The sequence below is a fragment of the Camellia sinensis genome, chromosome 3 (genome assembly GCF_055761805.1).
Source record: "Camellia sinensis isolate YWXY chromosome 3, ASM5576180v1, whole genome shotgun sequence".
In the NCBI taxonomy this organism is placed as follows: domain Eukaryota; kingdom Viridiplantae; phylum Streptophyta; class Magnoliopsida; order Ericales; family Theaceae; genus Camellia; species Camellia sinensis.
In genome coordinates this window covers 17,952,089-17,971,636 of record NC_138963.1, presented here as the reverse complement: position 1 = coordinate 17,971,636, position 19,548 = coordinate 17,952,089, and the positions used below count along the sequence as shown (strand labels likewise).

The following is a 19,548-nucleotide window of genomic DNA, read 5'->3' as shown; positions in this document are numbered from 1 at the left end:
GAGGCAAGAACTGGTAAATTTGAAATTGGAAGATAAAATGTCCTAGTATTGAAATAAAATAAGACAGATATGAGAAGAATAAATTAAAAAATATATGCTCACTTTTACTAATAAATACACAAATCTTTTAAAAAAATTTAATTTGTTCATCAGTTTTTTAATTAGATCATAAAGATAAAACTATTAGACATTGCTATAGGGAACTGAACTGAACAAGGATTGAGCTATCTGGCTAGTACTGCAGATGGACCATTGCAAGCATATTCAATGACAAAAACACAACAGACAAACAGCTTTGCTATATAAGTGTCAAGAATGTTGCACCCAATCAATTAGATGCTTAATTTGATATTTAGTAGTGTAACAAATGCAAAATATTTTGACATAATACCAACATATGTTCATATTCTTCTTCTGGTGTAAGAGCTTTACTAAATTAGAAAATTAGTCACTATTCTAAAGCTCAAGTATCAAGAAAAACAGCTCCCCCCTTCTCTCTCTCTCTCTCTCTCTCTCTCTCTCTTTCTAGTTGTGATGAAAAACTGAGATGGAGGAGTTTTTGTATACTGATATCAAATCTTTATGTGCAAAACTCAAGTATCAAGAAAAACAGCTCAAACACCTATACATGTTTAAGTTTTTGTAGAAACTTACAAATATTGGTGATAGGTAGTTTAATGCATACATTTATGGGGAAAACAAAAATATTAGTTATTGAGCTTTATTTGTTCGATTTGGTTAGGGATACAAGTTTAGAAAAGGAATTTATCGTCTTCTGTTGGTTTATGGGGCCAGCAATCCAGCTTGTAGTTGAGATGCCACTTGCATGGGTAGGCCAAATGAAGGGAGGAGTAATCACTTCCATTTGTCGGTATTGTATGGGCAGCATTGCGAAGTGCCGATTTTGTAAAAAATTGAATCCAAAAAATTGAAACCAAACACATGTTTTTCAAATTCAATTATGACAATGATTAGTTGTGCCAATGAGTCATGCACTTGTTATTGTGATACTTTGCTAACTCATTCTTTTTATGGATGTGTACAAAAACAGTTAGAGAAATAGAAAGATGGACAAGAATTGGATTGATTTGCCAAATCGGATGTCTGTTGATTACGTGAATGAGATTGATAACTTCTTGAGATTTGCATACAACAATAGAGATGGAAGTTGATCAATTAGTTGTCCGTGTCAATTTTGTAGTAATTGATACAATTTTTTACAGAGGTTGTAAGGGAGCATCTTATTTCCAATGGGTTTATAAAAAAGTACAAAAATTGGATTCATCATGGAGAATCCTATGTTCATTTACATGGTAACCAAGAAAACCAAACATTAATGGTGGATTCAGGGGCTAGAGATAATGTGGTTGGGATGGTACAAGAGGCCATGGGAATTTCACATATGGGTGTTGAAAATGATGAACCAACTACAAGTGATCTAACCCAAGTAGGGACAAGTGATCCAAGCCATATAGAGGAAGATGATCCGGTTCGGATAGGGGCAAATGATGAAACTTTGAAATATTTTAAACTTTTGGAAGATGTACAAACTGAATTGTACGCGGGTGTAGACGTCCTCGAACGTCCCAGGGGGGAGATCCTGTTTTGTTCATATGGGCTCACTACAGTTCAGGATTCAAAATGTCACGATCCTGTATCTAATCTCGCAGAGTGCAATGCAAGATCGATGAATCATCAAAGAGTCCAAATACGGTAAATCGTTTTTGAAAACTGATTTTTTTGAAAGAAGTGTCAAACATGGACTGCTTTGCCAGATACAGAGTCGCCACCTAAATATTTATTTTTTAGGAGAATTTAGGAAACCCTGACTCGTTGCCTAAGGCCACGTGTCCGTCATCACCAAAGTTGCCTCGGCTCGGGAACTTGGGTACGATTGGGGAAGGTCACTTCGTGAGCACCCCCGCTCGCCCGATTAAAGATCGGCCTCTACTAACCATGATACTGAGTTTTGAAAACATTATGTGCTCTTATTCCGGTTATTAGCCTAGAATTACTATGTGATGCACACAACATACAAGTATAGACTGGATCATTTGAGTTAGAACAAAACATTTCATGTTTGTTTATTTGAAAGATGGTTTGATGGTGCTACTCGCAAGTAGGCTAAGACGTGGATTTGCCACCCTCAAGTGGGCTTAAGAAAACATGATTTTGCCACTCTCAAGTGGACTTAAAACTCTTATTCAATGCATTATTCCAATTCAAATAACCCAACCTCCACCCACAGGCATTCAGGCAGTTATATCACATAAGCAAATAGCCTCATGATAAGCATGCTATCATGGCAGTCACTCACACGCATGCAAGGATGCTAAAGCATAAACACTCACCGAGTACTTCAAGCCAAAGCAGAAACTAGTTAGTAATCAATGCATGATCCTAGTTCATGTTAAGATGGCTAATGTAACACGTGCAAAATGCAACTCAGATAGGCTCGGCTATTCTAAACATGGCATATGAAATGTAACAGATAACATGTATTCAACTTGGAATTGAAATACAATGCAGTTAATATGATGCGCCGAGCCTGGTACATGCATAATAGATGAATAGATGCAAACATGCGAGCATATAGATGCTAATTGAAACATGCCCTAAAACTAACCATCATAAACTGGTAAATAAAAGGGAGAAAGACGTGGGGTTAGAAGACATACATCACACACACGCACACTTATTACAACATTGCCCTTCTCGGAGGGTGCGAATAAATATTACAAATGAATAACTAATTATTACACAACACTAGCTAATTAACAAATTAACTAAGAAAGCGAGTAAACTAGCATGCAATGCTACATGAAGTAGACTGCCTCAGCTCTGTTCGGAATGATGAAAGATGCATGCATGCTCGAGTCGCCTTGTCGGGAAATTCCTTGTAATGCCCCGATTTGCCTCTGTTTGCAATTGATCCCGAAATACTGTACAAAGCTCCAGAAGGCTGCTGGTTTCTAGTTTGCTGCAACAGAGAGCAAGAAAGGGGCATAGCAAAGTATTTGCGACACATATGTGCACGACCACTCTCCCTATCATTGCACAAGCTCTAGGGAATGTGGCTCTCGATCCTCGTGCCACCAATCACGTATCTCGATGCATGATGGCCGAGGAGTCGAATTGTATGACTCAACATGAAATGAATGCACATATAAACACAACAAGGCCCAAACTCCATCATGGGTAATCCGGAGTGTCGGCGACCGGGAATTGAGACACGTTTCATCATTTTGAGTACGAAACGTCCCTCGTTTCCCGTGTTTGGACTAACCCTAGTCCAAACACAATGCAATGAGATGGCATACACAATGCGACTAACGTGCAACCCTAAATGCAATGCAACCTAATCATGTTGGCATGCGAGGAATGATATACACACGTGCAACCTAGCATACGCAATGCTATGTACTAAAATGGCATACACAATGCACATGAGCTATATGGCATACACATTGCACACATACGAAGATGGACATACACAAAGACATAACCAAAGCATACACAATGCGATGGTCAAACGTGCAACAACATGAGCTAAATGGCATACACAATGCAAGATGGACTTAAACCAATATGAGTGGACCTTAGCCACACTCAAATCAGTGGCCATATGATGAAAATGAGACAACCGAAATACATGCAAACATGCACGAATACAAAGAACCGATCCTAAGGCACAACATGCAATTCTAACAAAGCATGAAAAAGGATAAAATATGGCATAAAATGGCACATGATCCAGCTCTGAAATATGATGCACAATGGTCCCGAATCATGCAAACACCTCACACGATGCATGCTAGATGGCCCGAATACCGAAACTAGTGAAGTGCGTTACACTAGAGGTACACAAAGCAATGCACAAATGGAAAAACCAACCCCAAACAGACCCTAGGCAGGTCCAAGATAGTGGGAAATTGGTTTAAAATGATGGCTCGGAATGCATTCAAATGAAGCCCATGTAATGGTCGAAAAACGAGGCATTTATGCACAACTCTCAAACAAATTTAAAGAGTGGAAAACATGGGAATATGGCACTCATATAAGCTCTGAAATATGATATACAATGGCCCAAAAATATGGAAACACCTCAACACAAGCATGCAATAGGCCCTAAAACTCAAAGCTGGGCATGGATATTGTACTACAAGCATGCAAAACAAGCATCATTCGACCATGAGACCCAAAAACAGAGCTAAGGCAGTCCAAAACATGCATAAAATCAGTTTAAGGCATGGCCAAAAAGTGCTAAAATCAAGGGCCAAAGTAACATGCAATACAAGCTAGTGAAGAATGTTTACACTACAAGTATATTAAGCATTCAAGAGGCCACTAAACCAGAAAATTCAGAGGTATTATATGCTTAATAACCCCAAAAACCCACTGAAACATGGTCTATGCATGCAAAAATGATAGGCTCCTTTGATAGGCTATAAAGAGGGTTGTTCTATACATGCAAGATAGACATCAAAAATGGAAAAATCACCTCTAGATAGAGGTTATGAAGGCCCTAAAACTCACTGAAAAGGGCCTGAAATGAGGCTAGGAAACATGCAAGTAAAGGCTCCTTTGAAAGGCCATGACGAGGGTTACTCTACACATGCAAGAGGGACACCTAATATGGCAAAACCACCTCTGGACAGAGGTCATACAGGTCCTAAAACCTACCAAAAATGGCCTGAAACATGCTCAAGAAGTGTGCAAACATGGGCTCCTTTGTTCGGTCAACAATGCTAGTAAACAAGACAAGGGGTGAGAGGGTCACCCCTCTCTGATTTTGAGGTTCAAAATAGTATGCTAGCCACTAAAAATCCACTGGATTTCGGTGGCTAGAAGGCCAAACAAAGCTCACTTCAAAGGCCTAGATGCATGGCTCAAAACAAGGTGAAAACAAGCATGCAAGGGGGTAGATGGCCCCCAACAGAAAAATGACCTTAAACAAACTTCAAGAGGAGCTCAAAATAAGGCTTTTTTAGTTTATTAAAAAGATGAAAAATGCTTGCAAGTAAGGCTAAAATATGAAGCAAAATAAGGACCAAAAGAGGGAATAGGGTGTTGCCCTTGAAGCTCAAGAAGACAGCCAACCTCTGGACCAAAAACACACCCTTTAATCTCTGAAAATGGCCTCCAAGAAGCTTAGACCAATGATGGAAGGGTTAGGCTATGGAGTTGTATGCAAAAGGGTCAAGAACCACTCACTTTTTTAAGGCTCAAAGTGTATGGATATAAAGAGATATAAGTGTATGCCTTCACCAAAGTTCTGAACCCTTGCCAAGGAATGAGAGGCCTTCCTTTATAGAGCCAAGGGTCCAAAGCTTCTCTTGGAAGCTTGGAAGCAAGATTAAACATCCTCCATACACGTGTATGGAGGATGCAGCAAATACCTCCCAGCTGGCATAGTTAAAGCAACTTAGGAACACAAAACAGGAGGGAGTAGAGCGACCAGTTCAAGTGGTCGGCCAGCCACTTTTTGTGGTCAGCCAGCCAGGTCAAAAAGTCCAACTCAAAACTAGGTGGTCAGCAGCCCATATTGGTGGTCTCCTAAGTGAATACAACTCAGTGGTGATATGGGAGACCAGTAATTATGGCCCAAAAGTGAGGGAGACCAGTTTCCCGTCAAGAAAACATGCTGGAGGAGAAAGAAAAGTGGTTTCCAAGGAGAAAGCTGGTCTCCAAGGGTAATTGGTGGTCTCTACACTGAAACAAAGCCAGTGATATGGTGGGAGACCAGTAAATGTGGCTCAAAAGTGAGGGAGACTAGCTCTCTAACAAGAAAACTGGGCAGCCAAGAGAAAGGTGGTCTCCCACCCTTGTACCACCTTCCTAACAATGAAAATAGGGTCCATGCCAAAAATGAACCCACACCAATGCAAAACGAAGGTTCGGGGGTCAAAACGCGCAGCCAGGTACCCCAAAAACTGACTATCAAGCACCGGAAGTGACGTGCGACCACGAAGGTGGTCTCCCGGGCCACAGTGTCCCTCTAGGGAGAGGAAACAAGGTGTGTGCCAAAAACCAGAGCAAATGGAGAAAGTTAAGCGGTCCTGAGCCGAGGCGCACGGCCGACGGCTCCGAAAACGAGAAACTGATCTGCAAATGGGAACAATGGCTTACGACCACAAAATGTAGCCTACGGCCATTGAGAGATGGTCTACGAGACCTCTTCCTCCTTTCGGGAAGAGAAAACAGAACCTAGTTCACAAACCGAGGCGAAGCACAAAAGAGTCCTGAAGTCCAGAGGAAAGGCTCTCAGTCGAGACTCTGTAACCTCAAAACGAGCACAATATGCACCATCACCGAACGCTCAGTCGATGACGTCCGAGTCTTAAGGTCGGTCAAAAATGAGGTGTCTACACTGGGGTGTCACAAATTTACTTCACTATCATTCATCGTTCGAATTTTGCACGTGAAGGTGCTCAATCAATGGACCGACAAGTCCGTTGACATGTTACTTGAGCTTTTGAATGAGGCTTTTCCTACAGGCACAAAATTTCCAAGTTCATATTATCAAGCTCGGAAGGTTACTACAGATTTGGGTTTCACGTATGAGACTTTTGATGCTTGCCCCAATAGTTGTATATTGTTCAGAAAAGAGGATACAAAGCTTGATACATGTGTTCTATGTAGTAGTTCTAGATAGAAACAAAATGGTGGTGTTGGAAATAATGCAAGGGAATCTGGTAAACAGGTAGCAGCAAAACAAATGAGGTATTTCCCTTTGAAGCCAAGGTTACAGAGATTGTTTATGTCATCGAAAACGGAAAAGCTCATGAGATGGCATGCGGAAGAATGAGTTGATGATAGTGTGTTAAGGCATCCTACTGACTCCCTCGCATGGAAGGACTTCGATCGGCGAAACACTTATTTTGGTAGTAATAGTCGTAATGTACGTCTTGGGTTGGCTACAGATGGATTCAACCCATTTAGATCGATGAACATAGCCCATAGCACTTGGCAAATTGTGTTGATTCCGTATAATTTACCACCATGGATGTGCATGAAGCAACCAAATCTGATTTTTTCTATGCTGATTGATGGGCCAAAAGGACCTGGCGATAGGATCGATGTGTATTTGCAACCATTGATTGAGGAGTTGAAGGAATTATGGGATGAAGGTGAACAAACATTTGATGCATCAACCAATGAAATGTTTCAATTGCATGCAGCTTTGTTATGGACAATCAGTGACTTTCCTGCCTATGCCAAATTATCAGGATGGAGTACGAAAGGTGAATATGCTTGTCCTTGCTGCAATGTGAATACTCAATCATGTTGGTTGAAGCATGGTAGGAAGTATTCATACATGAGTCATCGTCATTTCTTACCAGTTAATCATAAATTTCGAAAGGATAAATTATCATTTGATGGTAGTCGAGAATGGAGATTAAAACCTCAAATGTTATCCAGATTTGAGATGTTGCATCAGTTCGAATCAAAAGGTGTCCTTAGTCAGTACAAGAGGAATGACCTTAAGGAAATGTTCAGGAGACAAGAAGAGAGAGAAAATAACGGAAGAAGAAGCCATAATTGGAAGAAAAAAAGTATATTCTATGAATTGCCGTATTGGGAGCACAACTTAATAGGACATAATCTTGATGTGATGCACATAGAGAAAAATGTTTGTGATAATATATTGTGGACAATACTAGGAGTTGGAGGAAAATCCAAAGATAATGTGAATACTCGACGTGATTTGCAAGAAATGAATATCAGAAAACCATTGCACTTGCAGTCAAGAGGGTTCAATAAAGTTTATGTACCTCCTACACAATTCACAATGATCAATGATGAGAAAGATATGTTTCTCAAAGTACTCAAGGAAGTAAGAGTACCGGACGGTTATGCATCCAATATATCGCGACAAGTGCGCTTACAAGATAGAAGTATTTGGGGTCTTAAGAGCCATGATAGTCATATTTTGATGCAACAACTTATTCCTTTAGCTATACGGAGTCCTTGCCTAAGAATGTGATTGAACCATTGATTGAGTTGAGCACTTTTTTTAGACAATTGTGCTCCAAAGTGAATCGTACAAGTGATTTGGAATATATTCAGGATCGTATCACAATAACTCTTTGTCATCTTGAAAAAAAATTTCCACCATCTTTCTTTGACGTAATGGAACACTTGCTTATACATCTTGCTGATGAAGCTTTGATCGCTGGAGCAATACAGTTTCGATGGATGTACCCGATTAAAAGGTTTCTTCTTACATTGAAACAATATGTGCGTAATCGAGCTCATCCGGAGGGCTCAATAGCTAAGGTTTCTCTAAAACTATATTTATTAATGACATTTTAAAATTTTTGTTCTTAAATTTTTTTTGTAACTTTTTAAGCGAGATTTTAGCGATTATCCTCGCGAAGATAAAAATTAATTTCTAAATATTTTTTACAATAAAATTTGACTTTTGGTTACAAAAAATATTTGATCCCTAAAATGCATGCAAAATATTTATAAAACTTATTTAATTTGTATGAAGTTTTACTATCAAATTGATAGTATCAATACTAAGAACTCAAGATAAATTACATATTCTACACAAATTTATATGATTGCTGCTTACATAAATTTTACACTCATATTAATATTATTGTATAAAATATTTAATAATTCATCTTCATCCTAACATTTTTTTTTTAACTATACGACACCGTAATATGTGTGGTCCCAAATAAAAGCAAACAAATGCCAATGTACAATGGGCCTTGACCAATCGTTGTTTTTCCCAAAAAAGTATTTGGCGCATGTGAGTGAATCAGACAAAAACTGACACCGATTTTGGGTGCTTCTATTTAACCATCACATTTAGTCTCAAGGCACACCACTACTTAGTTTATATATTTAATAATTTAAAAAAACATAATTTTTCTTAACACACACCACAACGCTTCATTTTTACCCTTAGTCCCACACCACTTAGTATACACTTCAAATTAAAAAAAAAAATAAAAATAAAAATAAACCCCAAATACTCTAATCTTTCCAACTCTCCAACTCTTACCAAATTCTAACCCTAATCTTAACTACCACCATCACCGACAGCTACCATCGCCGCCCTCTTGCCAACCTCATTTTTCTTCTTCTTCTTTTCTTTCTTCGGCGACTCTCACCACCCATCCACTACCCATCAATTAATACAAATATACCTTCATCTTCCCCCACTCTCTCACATACCAAATCCTTCAACTTCTCAAGCTCCATTTCAGAGAGAGAAAATGAGTAGAGATCAGAGAAAAGTCAAGCAATCAAACGATCAAGTTGGCTTTGACTCACTGGTATTCGAATCTGCTGAAGCCATTCTAAACCGCGGTCTCATACACCCCATCTTTTCGCCGTTCATTCTCCACTGACGATTCAACCTCCATCATCGTCGAGATCAACGCTCCGTTCACTGGCCACAACTGCAAACACCATCTCGCACCATCACCACCACCCCCAAAGAGCTCATAACCTTCTTCCGAGACATGGCGATGATGCGTCGGATGGAGATCGCCGCCGATTCGCTCTACAAAGCAAAGCTGATCCGCGGTTTCTACCACCTGTACGACGGCCAAGAAGCTGTGGCGATCGGAATAGAAGCGGTGATCACCAAGAAGGATTGCATCATCATCGCCTATCGCGACGATTGCCTCTTCCTCAACTGGAGTTGGGAGCAACCGATGAAAGTGTAACACTGGTTATGGTTGGTGTGTAATTAGAATTCTGTCCAAAATGGTAGTTTGACTAATGGATGTTGTGTATTCAACTAAGGTGTGTATTTGGTCATTTAAAATAAGGTCATTATTGTAATAAAAAAATAATCAATTAATGGTGTGCCTTAAGACAAGATGTGGTGTGTAAACAGAGACGCCCCTGGTTTTGGGCTCATTTATGCAAATTTTTATTTTTTTTATGATACTTCATAAAAATTATTAACAGTTTATTTTCTATTTTTATTTTTATACTACTTCATGGAAATTAAATTAATCTAACCGTTATTGAAGCAGAATGGCATCGGGTGTTAAAATTATATATTAAAATGTTTATAAATAAAAGTGTAGTTCAATTATGACTATTAAATATTTATTAATTTAATGACTGTAAAACTAATATAATAAAGGTATTAAAATACGGATTAAATTGTGTATAAGGTGAGAATGAATTCACTAGAGTGTGTATAAATACATATTGAATAAACTAATTCAATTTTTATTTTTAAACAGTACAACTAAAATTTTATAATTCTCAACTGTTGGAGAATCACCAATTGATGTGTTTTGTTTGTGTTAGGTTCGGGAACAGGCCTGGTTGGGTTAGTTTAGGCTCAAGCCCTACGCATCAAACTTAGCCCTGACAAGCTAGTTGGTTGGCTTGCAAGCTAAGTTCAACGAGTTAAGATTTAGGCATACTTTTGAGTTGCGTACTTTTTTAGCCTCCGTTTGGGAAGTGAGTTGGCTTTTTGACTTTTTAACTTTTTTGACTATTTTAGCTTAGGCTAAAAAACTTTGTTTGGAAAGGATTTTTTGGCTTTTTTGACTTTTTTTGTAAGAGGAGTGTAATAATTATAGGTTGGATGTAATGTTTTGTTTGTTATGGCTAAAATAGCCTATTTTGTCTTTTGTGACTAAAATAACCTCAAATCTCCTTGCCAAAATAGCCCTGTACTATTTATTGCTAGTTTTGTTGGGCTAGTGGCTCAATACACCTCCCATGACTAGGCTTCGACATCTTAAGTCTTATCTTGAGTCAAAGCCATATGCAATCTAGCCGAACTTGAGTGAAGTACATGCTTGAGCTAAGTAAAAATTTGATGGACAGGGTTGCTAACTTTTGGGTGAAATAATGATTTTTAAGGTTGTTTTTGGTTGGGAAATTTAGAAAGGGAAAAAATAGGTGAAATGTGAATAAAATAATCTTACATTTCACTTAGTTTTACACACCATTTTTCTTTTCCTTTTCTAAATCATTTTTCAAATCTCTCAAACAAATACAACCTAAATGTTCGTGGAGATTGTTAACAAAAATTGTGATACCCCTGTTCCATAATGACCTAATTGGTCCTTAATATGAATGTGATTATGTGTTTTGACATGATTGTGTGCACCATTATGTGAAAATATGTGATTTTGAATTTTTATCTGTTCACCGTAGGAATATCTGTTGGATTATCTGCTTTGGAAATTAAATTGAGGGCCTTATCGGCCACAGAACCCGAAATTGATTACGCCATTGAGTTTGGCATAAGTTTTAGAACCTACGGTGAAATTTAATTGAAAACTAATTTGGGTCAAGTTAATCAGATTTAATTAATGATTTAATGCTCAACTATTTTATGTTAAAATAATATATGTGAGTGGGGCTATACTATAAGCCTTATAGAGTTCAATTCCCTCCTTTACATGACTTTGGCTGATCAACTCTAAGGAAAAAAGAGAGAGCCGGCTATTAGAGAGAGAAAGGGAGAGAATTATGTGAATTTTGACTCAAGCTTGGAGATTTGAAGTCCAGTTCAAGAATTAACCATAAATTGGGCTTCTAGGTAAGCATTGATTCTTGAATTCATGAGTTTAAGGTGTAATCTTGTTTGTTCAAAGTTAATTAATGGTCAAGAGCATGTTTTGAATTTGTTTTGTTGAATTGGAAGACCATACATACATGCATGTATGTAATTGTTTGGTATTTGTATAATTGAGCTTGAATTACATGATTCATGTTGTAATTTGGTTAAAATCCATGTAAATTGTAGTTGAAGCTCATGTATAATCACCATTGGTGCCATCTAAGTTGAGAATGGGAGCTAGGCATCACATGCATGTACAATCTATGAAGATAAGAGCTTTGAATGCATAAATGTGTATGTTAGAATTGAGTTTGGTGTCAATTTGAGCCATGCATGTGTTAAATCTTTGGAATTGAGCTCCATGATGATGTGTTTTGGTGTTTATAACATGTTAGTACAAGTATGTATGGAATTAGAGCTATAAAATGCATGAATTTTTGTTTGAAAGTCGAATTGGAGCTCAAGAACACGATCTGGGAAACCCAGAAATTTGATGTCCGCTCGAGCGGGGAAACTGCCGCTCGAGCGTGAATGTCGTGCTCCTAGTATTTTCTACAGACCATGATGTCCGTTCGAGCGAGGAGCTTTGTGGAATGAAATTCCGCTCGAGCATCCAAGTTAAAGCTCGAGCGTCAAAATGATGCAACCAGTACTTTTGCAGGCCTTAAGGGTCCGCTCGAACGGGGAAGTCTTCGCTCGAGCGGGGCCCCTGTTTTCTGAAATTTTGTTTTCGCATACTGTGTTTCATTTTCCTTTCTCTTTCACTTGCAAGCACTCTTAGGCATGTGTTAAACATTGTAAATGAGTTAAAGAGATAAGAATAAAGCCTAAAGAGGAAAATGTGAATTTAAGAACGAAATGAATTGTTGGTGACCCTTTTGTGTTCATGAAATGTGTAGGGTTGAGCTCCAGGGCAAACCAACCAACCGATCACTGTGAGTAATATCGATATTTGAATTTGTCGTTTGTCCAATTGCTTACTTCCTTTTGAATTATGGGCAAACGCTTTGACATGAATGAATAGGCCGAAGGCCGTTTTGTCATGAATGGATGGGCCAAAGGCCGTTTTGACATAAATGAGTGGGCTAGAGGTCGTTTTGAATGGAATGAAAGATAAATGGGCCAAAAGCCAGTTTGTTTGGAACCGCAGTCACTTGACTTAAATTGTGAATATAAATGCTAATCTAAAATGTGAATTGGGCCCAAGGCCGTTTGGAGTAGGTTGTTCTACATATCGTTTGTATCTTTTCATTTGATATTATTCACTGGGCTATCGCTCATGCTCATTCATGTGTTTGTAGAGAGGTCCAGACCCAGCTCCAGTGAACTCCGTGTGGAACAACCGAGTTTTGGAGAGTCATCCCATGTGTCTCACGCATGAGACTCACCTTCGCCTTTTGTCATTTTGTTTTATGTTGTCATATTGGAGAAGTCTTTGTATATGTTGTATATAGTTTTCATGGGTTCACTTAGTTTTTGAATGATCCTGTTTGTACAAAACTTATGCTACTGCATTTTTGTTGTGAGTTATTAATGTATATGTGTTTGGTTATATGGATGTGCCACGTAAGCACAGCTCTATGGACAAAATTTTGAACTGCTTCCGTTTAGCCCCCTATATCTCTGTTAAAAATACATTTGTTTTGGTTTGAGGCCGTAGGTAATCTCATGATTACTGGTCGGTTATGTCCTTAACCCACGGGGGCGGGTTTAGGTCATGACAAAAATGGAATGGAGCAGATGTTTTGTTGCTCAAATGAAATTGTTTAGGTGTACATTAGTGTAAGATATAATCATAATTCCTCAAAATTATTGTCAAATTTTTAGTGTTGTACTAATTATGGGGACTGAACTAACAAGGGTTAGATTTTCAGCTAGCTTTATCTGAGATTTCGTACTGTACTCCGATTGACTTTAAGTTCTTCTGTGGCGTGTGGCTGAGCTCCATTAGTGCCTTAGTGGTGGGTCCCTCCTTATGAATTGAGTTAAATCTGGCCAGCAACTGACTACTCTGAAACCTGGGTCCACGAATGTGGTGATGACACTACATAATATCTTTTTTCTAGTTCAACAAAAAAACAAAAAATTAAAATTAAAAATAAAAATAAAACAAAAACTAACCAAGGGAAAAAATAGAGTTTTATTATTATAAAATATATTAAAATTGGCTCTATTTTTTATTTTTTTGGATATTTTAACATATTCATTGTTTATTCACACACCCATTAAAGGCTTATTTGAAAGTTGACTTTTTCAATATATTCTTTTATTTTTTATTGAAAAAAAAATGTAAAAAAATATAAATAATAATTTAATGATTTATAGTATTTTTTTAATTTTTTTAACTAAAAACCTAAATTTTCAAACAAGACCTAAATTACCGAACTCACATCACACAAAATTGAGCTCCATTTATACTACTTTTAATCAGTTACTACACAGTGACACACAATTTTAATATTTTCATAGGCCTATTTTGAAAAGATAATTATAATCAATTTTTTGATAAAAAATTACTTATAAACAACTATTAAGCAGTCTCTCTTGTGAGAGAAGAAGTAGATAATAAACTAGTTAGTACCTAACACCTGACAATTTTGACAATTTCCACGAAAATTTTCAATGCAATAACAAAATACAAAATGTCGTCATCTCCACTTATGCTTTCATGGGCTTCTATTTGTACTTATAGATAGATAGTTGAGTTGAGTAAGTGAGAAAACAAGAGTTCTAGCAAAACAAACATCAGAAAAATGGCAAGTGAAAATCGGAGTTGTAGAGTGAACAACAGATGGTCTCTCACGGGCATGACCGCTCTCGTCACTGGCGGAACCAGAGGCATTGGGTTAGAATCTATTCTCTCGTCTCAATCAATCTCTCTTTGTATTTATTGTTATGATGTTTCATTTTCTCAGTTTGTTTCGATTAAAAAAAAAATTGTACAAAACATTTTCTTTTAAAAAACATCTTACATGTAGAACATTGATTGCAGTCTTGATTATGATGGTGTATGACCCACGTGGGTGGTGGTGATGGTGTCAGTAGAGTAGTGAAGGTGGTGGTAGAATAGTGGTGGCGGTGGTGATAGTAATTGTGGTGGCGGTAGGGTTGTAGAGTGGCGGTGGTCAGTGGTGGAGCCACCATACGTGTGTCTCCTTGACTTTTTCAAAAAAAAAAAAAAAAATTAGCCTAAGTTTTTGAATTTTTTTTTTTTTCAATTTTTCCCCTGAACAATTATATATATTCCTTCTAAATTTTTTAATTATTTCTCCAATAAACATAACTCACCATTAACTAACTAGAATTAGACATAGATTGATTCGTTATTTGTTTCCCAAATAAATATGAGGTGTTTCCATATTTTATTAGAATTTTTCATTTTCATTTCTTATTACTTGAAAGTTCTATAGATTTGAATGGTGTGATTATTTTATTTTTTTATATTTTTCTCCATGAAACCAAACCAAACTAACTTTGTGTTCTAAATAATATTTTACCTCATTATTGCCCTTACCTTGCCAAATTTTTTGTTTTGCCATTGGTGATGATGGAAGTGGTGGGGACAGTGGGGTCGTTATGTTAAATTTCATTTTTGACCCCAATTTTATTTTATTTTATTTTATTTTTGTGGTGGTTTATGTATGAAATTTAGGTATGCTATAGTAGAGGAATTGGCAGGATTTGGTGCCACAGTGCATACATGCTCTAGGAATGAGAAAGAGCTGAATGAGAGACTACAAGAATGGGAAAGTAAGGGATATAAAGTAAGTGTCTCAGTATGCGATTTGTCATCAAGAGCTCAACGAGAGGAACTTATGAAGACCGTCTCTTCTGTCTTTGATGGCAAACTCAACATCCTTGTAAGTTCAATCTTCAAATCTACCAATTACCTGTGCTTCTCATAGTCATTTTGCATCTAAACAATCTTAATATATTCATTTGTAAATAGAAAGTTTATATAGAAAATATATTCATAATAATGTGTCCATAAAAAAAATATTATTATGTATAAAAATTCTATTTGTATATCATTATTTCTTCAACTATATGCCCATGCATAGCAATCTGTTCAATTCGATCAATTTAAAGTATTGTTATCGGGTCACTTGGGTCATAGAGTAAGAACGTTTCTTTGTTGGAGGTAGCTTCCTTCTAGTCGACATTTTAATTGGAAGATTCAGTTCCGCCCATTTTGATCCTAGTTTAGGGTCATTACATTGATTTTAATGGTTCAATTTTTAACGTCTCTCGAGTAAATCATTCATAAACAAATCAATTTAATAGAATATCGAGAACTATATTTTTGTATTACATTTATCTTTAAAAAATAAATGGCAAATATAATTTAAGAAATAAGTTGTTTATTTGTTTTTAAAATGTTATTCAATTATGTAGCAACCGATATCTAATAATCAATCAATTAAATTTTTTGCATGGATGGTCTATTTAAAAGACACTAAATATTGAACGATTCAGATTAATAAAATGGAATCGAAATGGGTTCATAATAAATTAAAGGGCAAATTACATATACCCCTCGAGGTTTAGCAAAATTACAGATACCCCCTGAGGTTTGAGAAATTACAGATACCCTCCTGAAGGCTATATTTGCATAACAAATTAGGAGGCAATTTGTAATGACAATATAAACCTCAGGGGATAATTTGTTATGAAAATATAAATCTTAGAAGGTATCTTTAATTTAGCTAAACCTCGAGGGAGGTATATATAGTTTGCCCTAAATTAAATTGGATTCTTCGGTTCAAATAGTGGAGTAAATTTATTTATTTTTTTCTGAATAATATGGTATGAGCAGAAAACAGAACTGATTGATTAGTATTTGCAGAAAACAGTTGAGTAGGAAGTGGTTGGTACAATAACTTCACTAATAATGTTAAAGATGACGATCTCTTCTTAGGGGTGGTTTGGCATCCCCTGTATAAGTTATCTTTTTATCTTTTTTTCATCACATCACCTCTTTACTTTTCTGCACATATTTTTTAAAAAAGATAAAAAGTGCACTTATTTAGATCATCCCAAACAATCCCTTACTACTTTTAGTTTACTTCTTGGTGCACACTCTTTTTTTTTTTATCATTATTAAATTTATTAATAACGTCTATGTAGAACTCATAATATTCAAATTATACATATCTGATAAAATAATAAAAAAAGGCAAAAGGTTTTAGCATTATTATAACTTAAAAAAATAAAGAACAAAGAAAGTTGACAGAGGACTGTCCGGTAGGAAGGGCATAGGATGCTTCCTTTCCATATTATTACTTAAAAAACAAATTAAAATAAAATTCACAAAGGATTGTGGGGGCAGGGCATAGGATTCTCCTTGGAGTGTGATCGGCAATATATATGTTTATAATTCTTTTTTATATATGTAAATTTTTTAATAATTATAAATAAAAATTCATTCCGTATTTTTGCTTTAAAGTTTTGCAAAGAGTTTACATAAATTTAGCTACAAAAAAATTAGTTTTACTTTGTTTAGAATTTTAAATTTTTTTTTTCATTTCTTCGTCCTCCTCTGACCCTATCACCCACACTACTCATTATTACTACCAGCCACTGTCTACTCATTACTACTACCAGCCACTACCTCTTTCGGCCACCGCCTTTGACAATCACCAGTGACGCTGTCGACCTCCAATTGACAATAACCACTTTCAATCACCACATTAAGCCAAAAGTCAACCACCACTCTCGACAATCACCTCTAATCACATTTTGCTAATTTTCTTTTTGATCCTAGTAAAATTGATATACGCATTATACTTTTTGACTTATTTTTTAAATTACTTTTTCATGATCCATATCATTATTGATTTCCAAATTAAATTGATATACACAATGTACTTAAATTTTTTAAGATCAATACTGGGTTAGGTGAACAATGCTGCATCAACTCTACTAAAAAAAACTACAGAAATCACCGCAAAAGATTTTTCAAAGATAATGAGAACCGATGTTGAGTCCCCTTACCATCTCTGCCAACTTGCTCATCCCCTCTTGAAAGCATCTGGATACGGAAGTATCGTCTTCATCTCCTCCGTCGCCGGCGTTACTGCTCTGCCTGCAGTTTCAGTCTATGCCGCAGCTAAAGGTACGTGTGATAATTGAGCAACACTAGACCTTAAAACATTAATTTTAAATTTGCCCACATTTATATGGCAAAGTTGGGTCTTATTTGGCCGAATTTTAAACAAATCAACAACTAATGTGCAACAGTCCACATCACTAAGGCTTGGTTTGTCATGTTTGAAAAAAGTCAAAAAAGTCACTATCCTATTTAAGTCACATCATTTTATTTAAGTCACATCACCTCTCTAACATATCACTTCAAACCCAATTCATATTTTATAAAAAGTAAAAAAGTACACTTATTTAAATCATCCCAAACAACCCTAAGTGTCAATTTAGGTGTGATAATTTTGAGGTCTTATTCATTTTTTTTCCAAAATCATTAAATCGTATTTTTTATATTTTGTGAGTATCACACTTCGAGATTTTAATAATTCAATGATCATGAGTGTTTTTGAAAATGAAAGTAAAGAAATTTGTAAATAGCGGATCTCATATACACGTGGACCCCATGTCTTTTATGTTTAACATTTTTGGTGATGATTAGGCAGAAAATTTGAAGGTAATTATTGCACATAAAAGCTTTCCATTGTTTGGTTTTTAGGTGCAATCAATCAGCTAACAAGGAACTTGGCTTGTGAATGGGCAAAGGACAACATTCGCACCAACACTGTAGCCCCATGGGCTGTGAAGACCACAATTATGAAACCAGTTAAGTACTACTCTGTTCTTACCCCAACTCGGAGATTTTTTTCACCATCTTTTTTTAATAAATACTACGATCATTTTGTGCTGTATCCCCCCCCCCCCCCAAAAAAAAAAAAAGTTAATAAAAGAAAGTAAGGTTTGTGAATGAGTTTCATTCTAGGTGTAACCCGGTGGATAGCAATGTCAAGGAACTTGAAAAAAAAATCTACTAAAAAATTAGTAAAAGAAAGAAAAGTTTGTGAATGAGATTCATTCTAGGTGTAACCCAAATTTAGATTAATTTTTCAATGTCTACTTTTTAGGCTCCCTAGCTTTTTCCTTTATTTTTTGAGTAACTATTTGGACTACTTTCTTAAGTTCCTTAATAGTTTATCAAAATAAACAGAATGAGTATTTTCATATTTTTCATTGTTTTTATTTTCAAAAACTCGAAAAATAAAAACACAACCAAAACACATAATTTTTAGGAGTAAATGTAAATAATTACTAATTACTTAAATTTTAATTATATTGTCTCCAGGAGGAAGTTGAACAATCCATTTCTGATGCATATATGCAAGTGATGTTACGAACTCCTCTCCGTCCCATAGCAGAGCCTAATGAGATTTCATCGTTGGTAGCATTCCTTTGCCTTCCTGCTGCTTCGTACATCACCGGACAAGTCATTTGTGTTGATGGTGGATATACAGCAGGTGGCTCCTAGGAAACTGATATCTCAAAAAAAATATTTTAAGTGCACATAATTTGATCATAGAATTAGATATAATATAACTGTTTTGTATGGGGTGAGACTTATTCATTTGGTTGGGCTCACTCAATATAAAAGAGTTATGTCTGATTATGTGATCAAGTTATGTGCACTTAAAATGATATCAATGTAAAAGAATATCTCCAATAATATAAAATATTGCGTTATTTTATAAGTTGCTCCAAACTTCATGAATATTTTGCTAGTGGTGAAATTTCAAGGGGAAAAAAAGTACAAATTTATTTTATTTATTATATTTTTTGTGTATTTTTAGAACCAAAAAAATAAACGTTTATTTCTTTCATTTTGATACAAAAATAAAATTTGAAAATAGTTTGTCAATCTTTTCATGTTAGTTTTAATTTTAAAATTTTGAAAAGTTGAAAAAGTAGAAAATAAAAACTGTAGTAAATGCTTTCGAAATTTTACAAATTTCTATTAA

The 19,548-nt window shown here is 36.0% G+C and overlaps 1 protein-coding gene across 1 annotated transcript; it reads left to right on the top strand.

The window, feature by feature from the left end:
- The first annotated feature begins 14,105 nt into the window (after positions 1-14,105).
- Positions 14,106-19,278, top strand: LOC145789411 (tropinone reductase homolog At5g06060-like). The gene is made up of 5 exons (XM_082919194.1): positions 14,106-14,402; positions 15,210-15,417; positions 17,456-17,672; positions 18,255-18,361; positions 18,879-19,278. Exons 1-5 carry the CDS (start codon positions 14,311-14,313, stop codon positions 19,059-19,061), a joined length of 807 nt encoding a protein of 268 aa, XP_082775320.1. The 5' UTR covers positions 14,106-14,310; the 3' UTR covers positions 19,062-19,278.
- Positions 19,279-19,548: the final 270 nt, after the last annotated feature.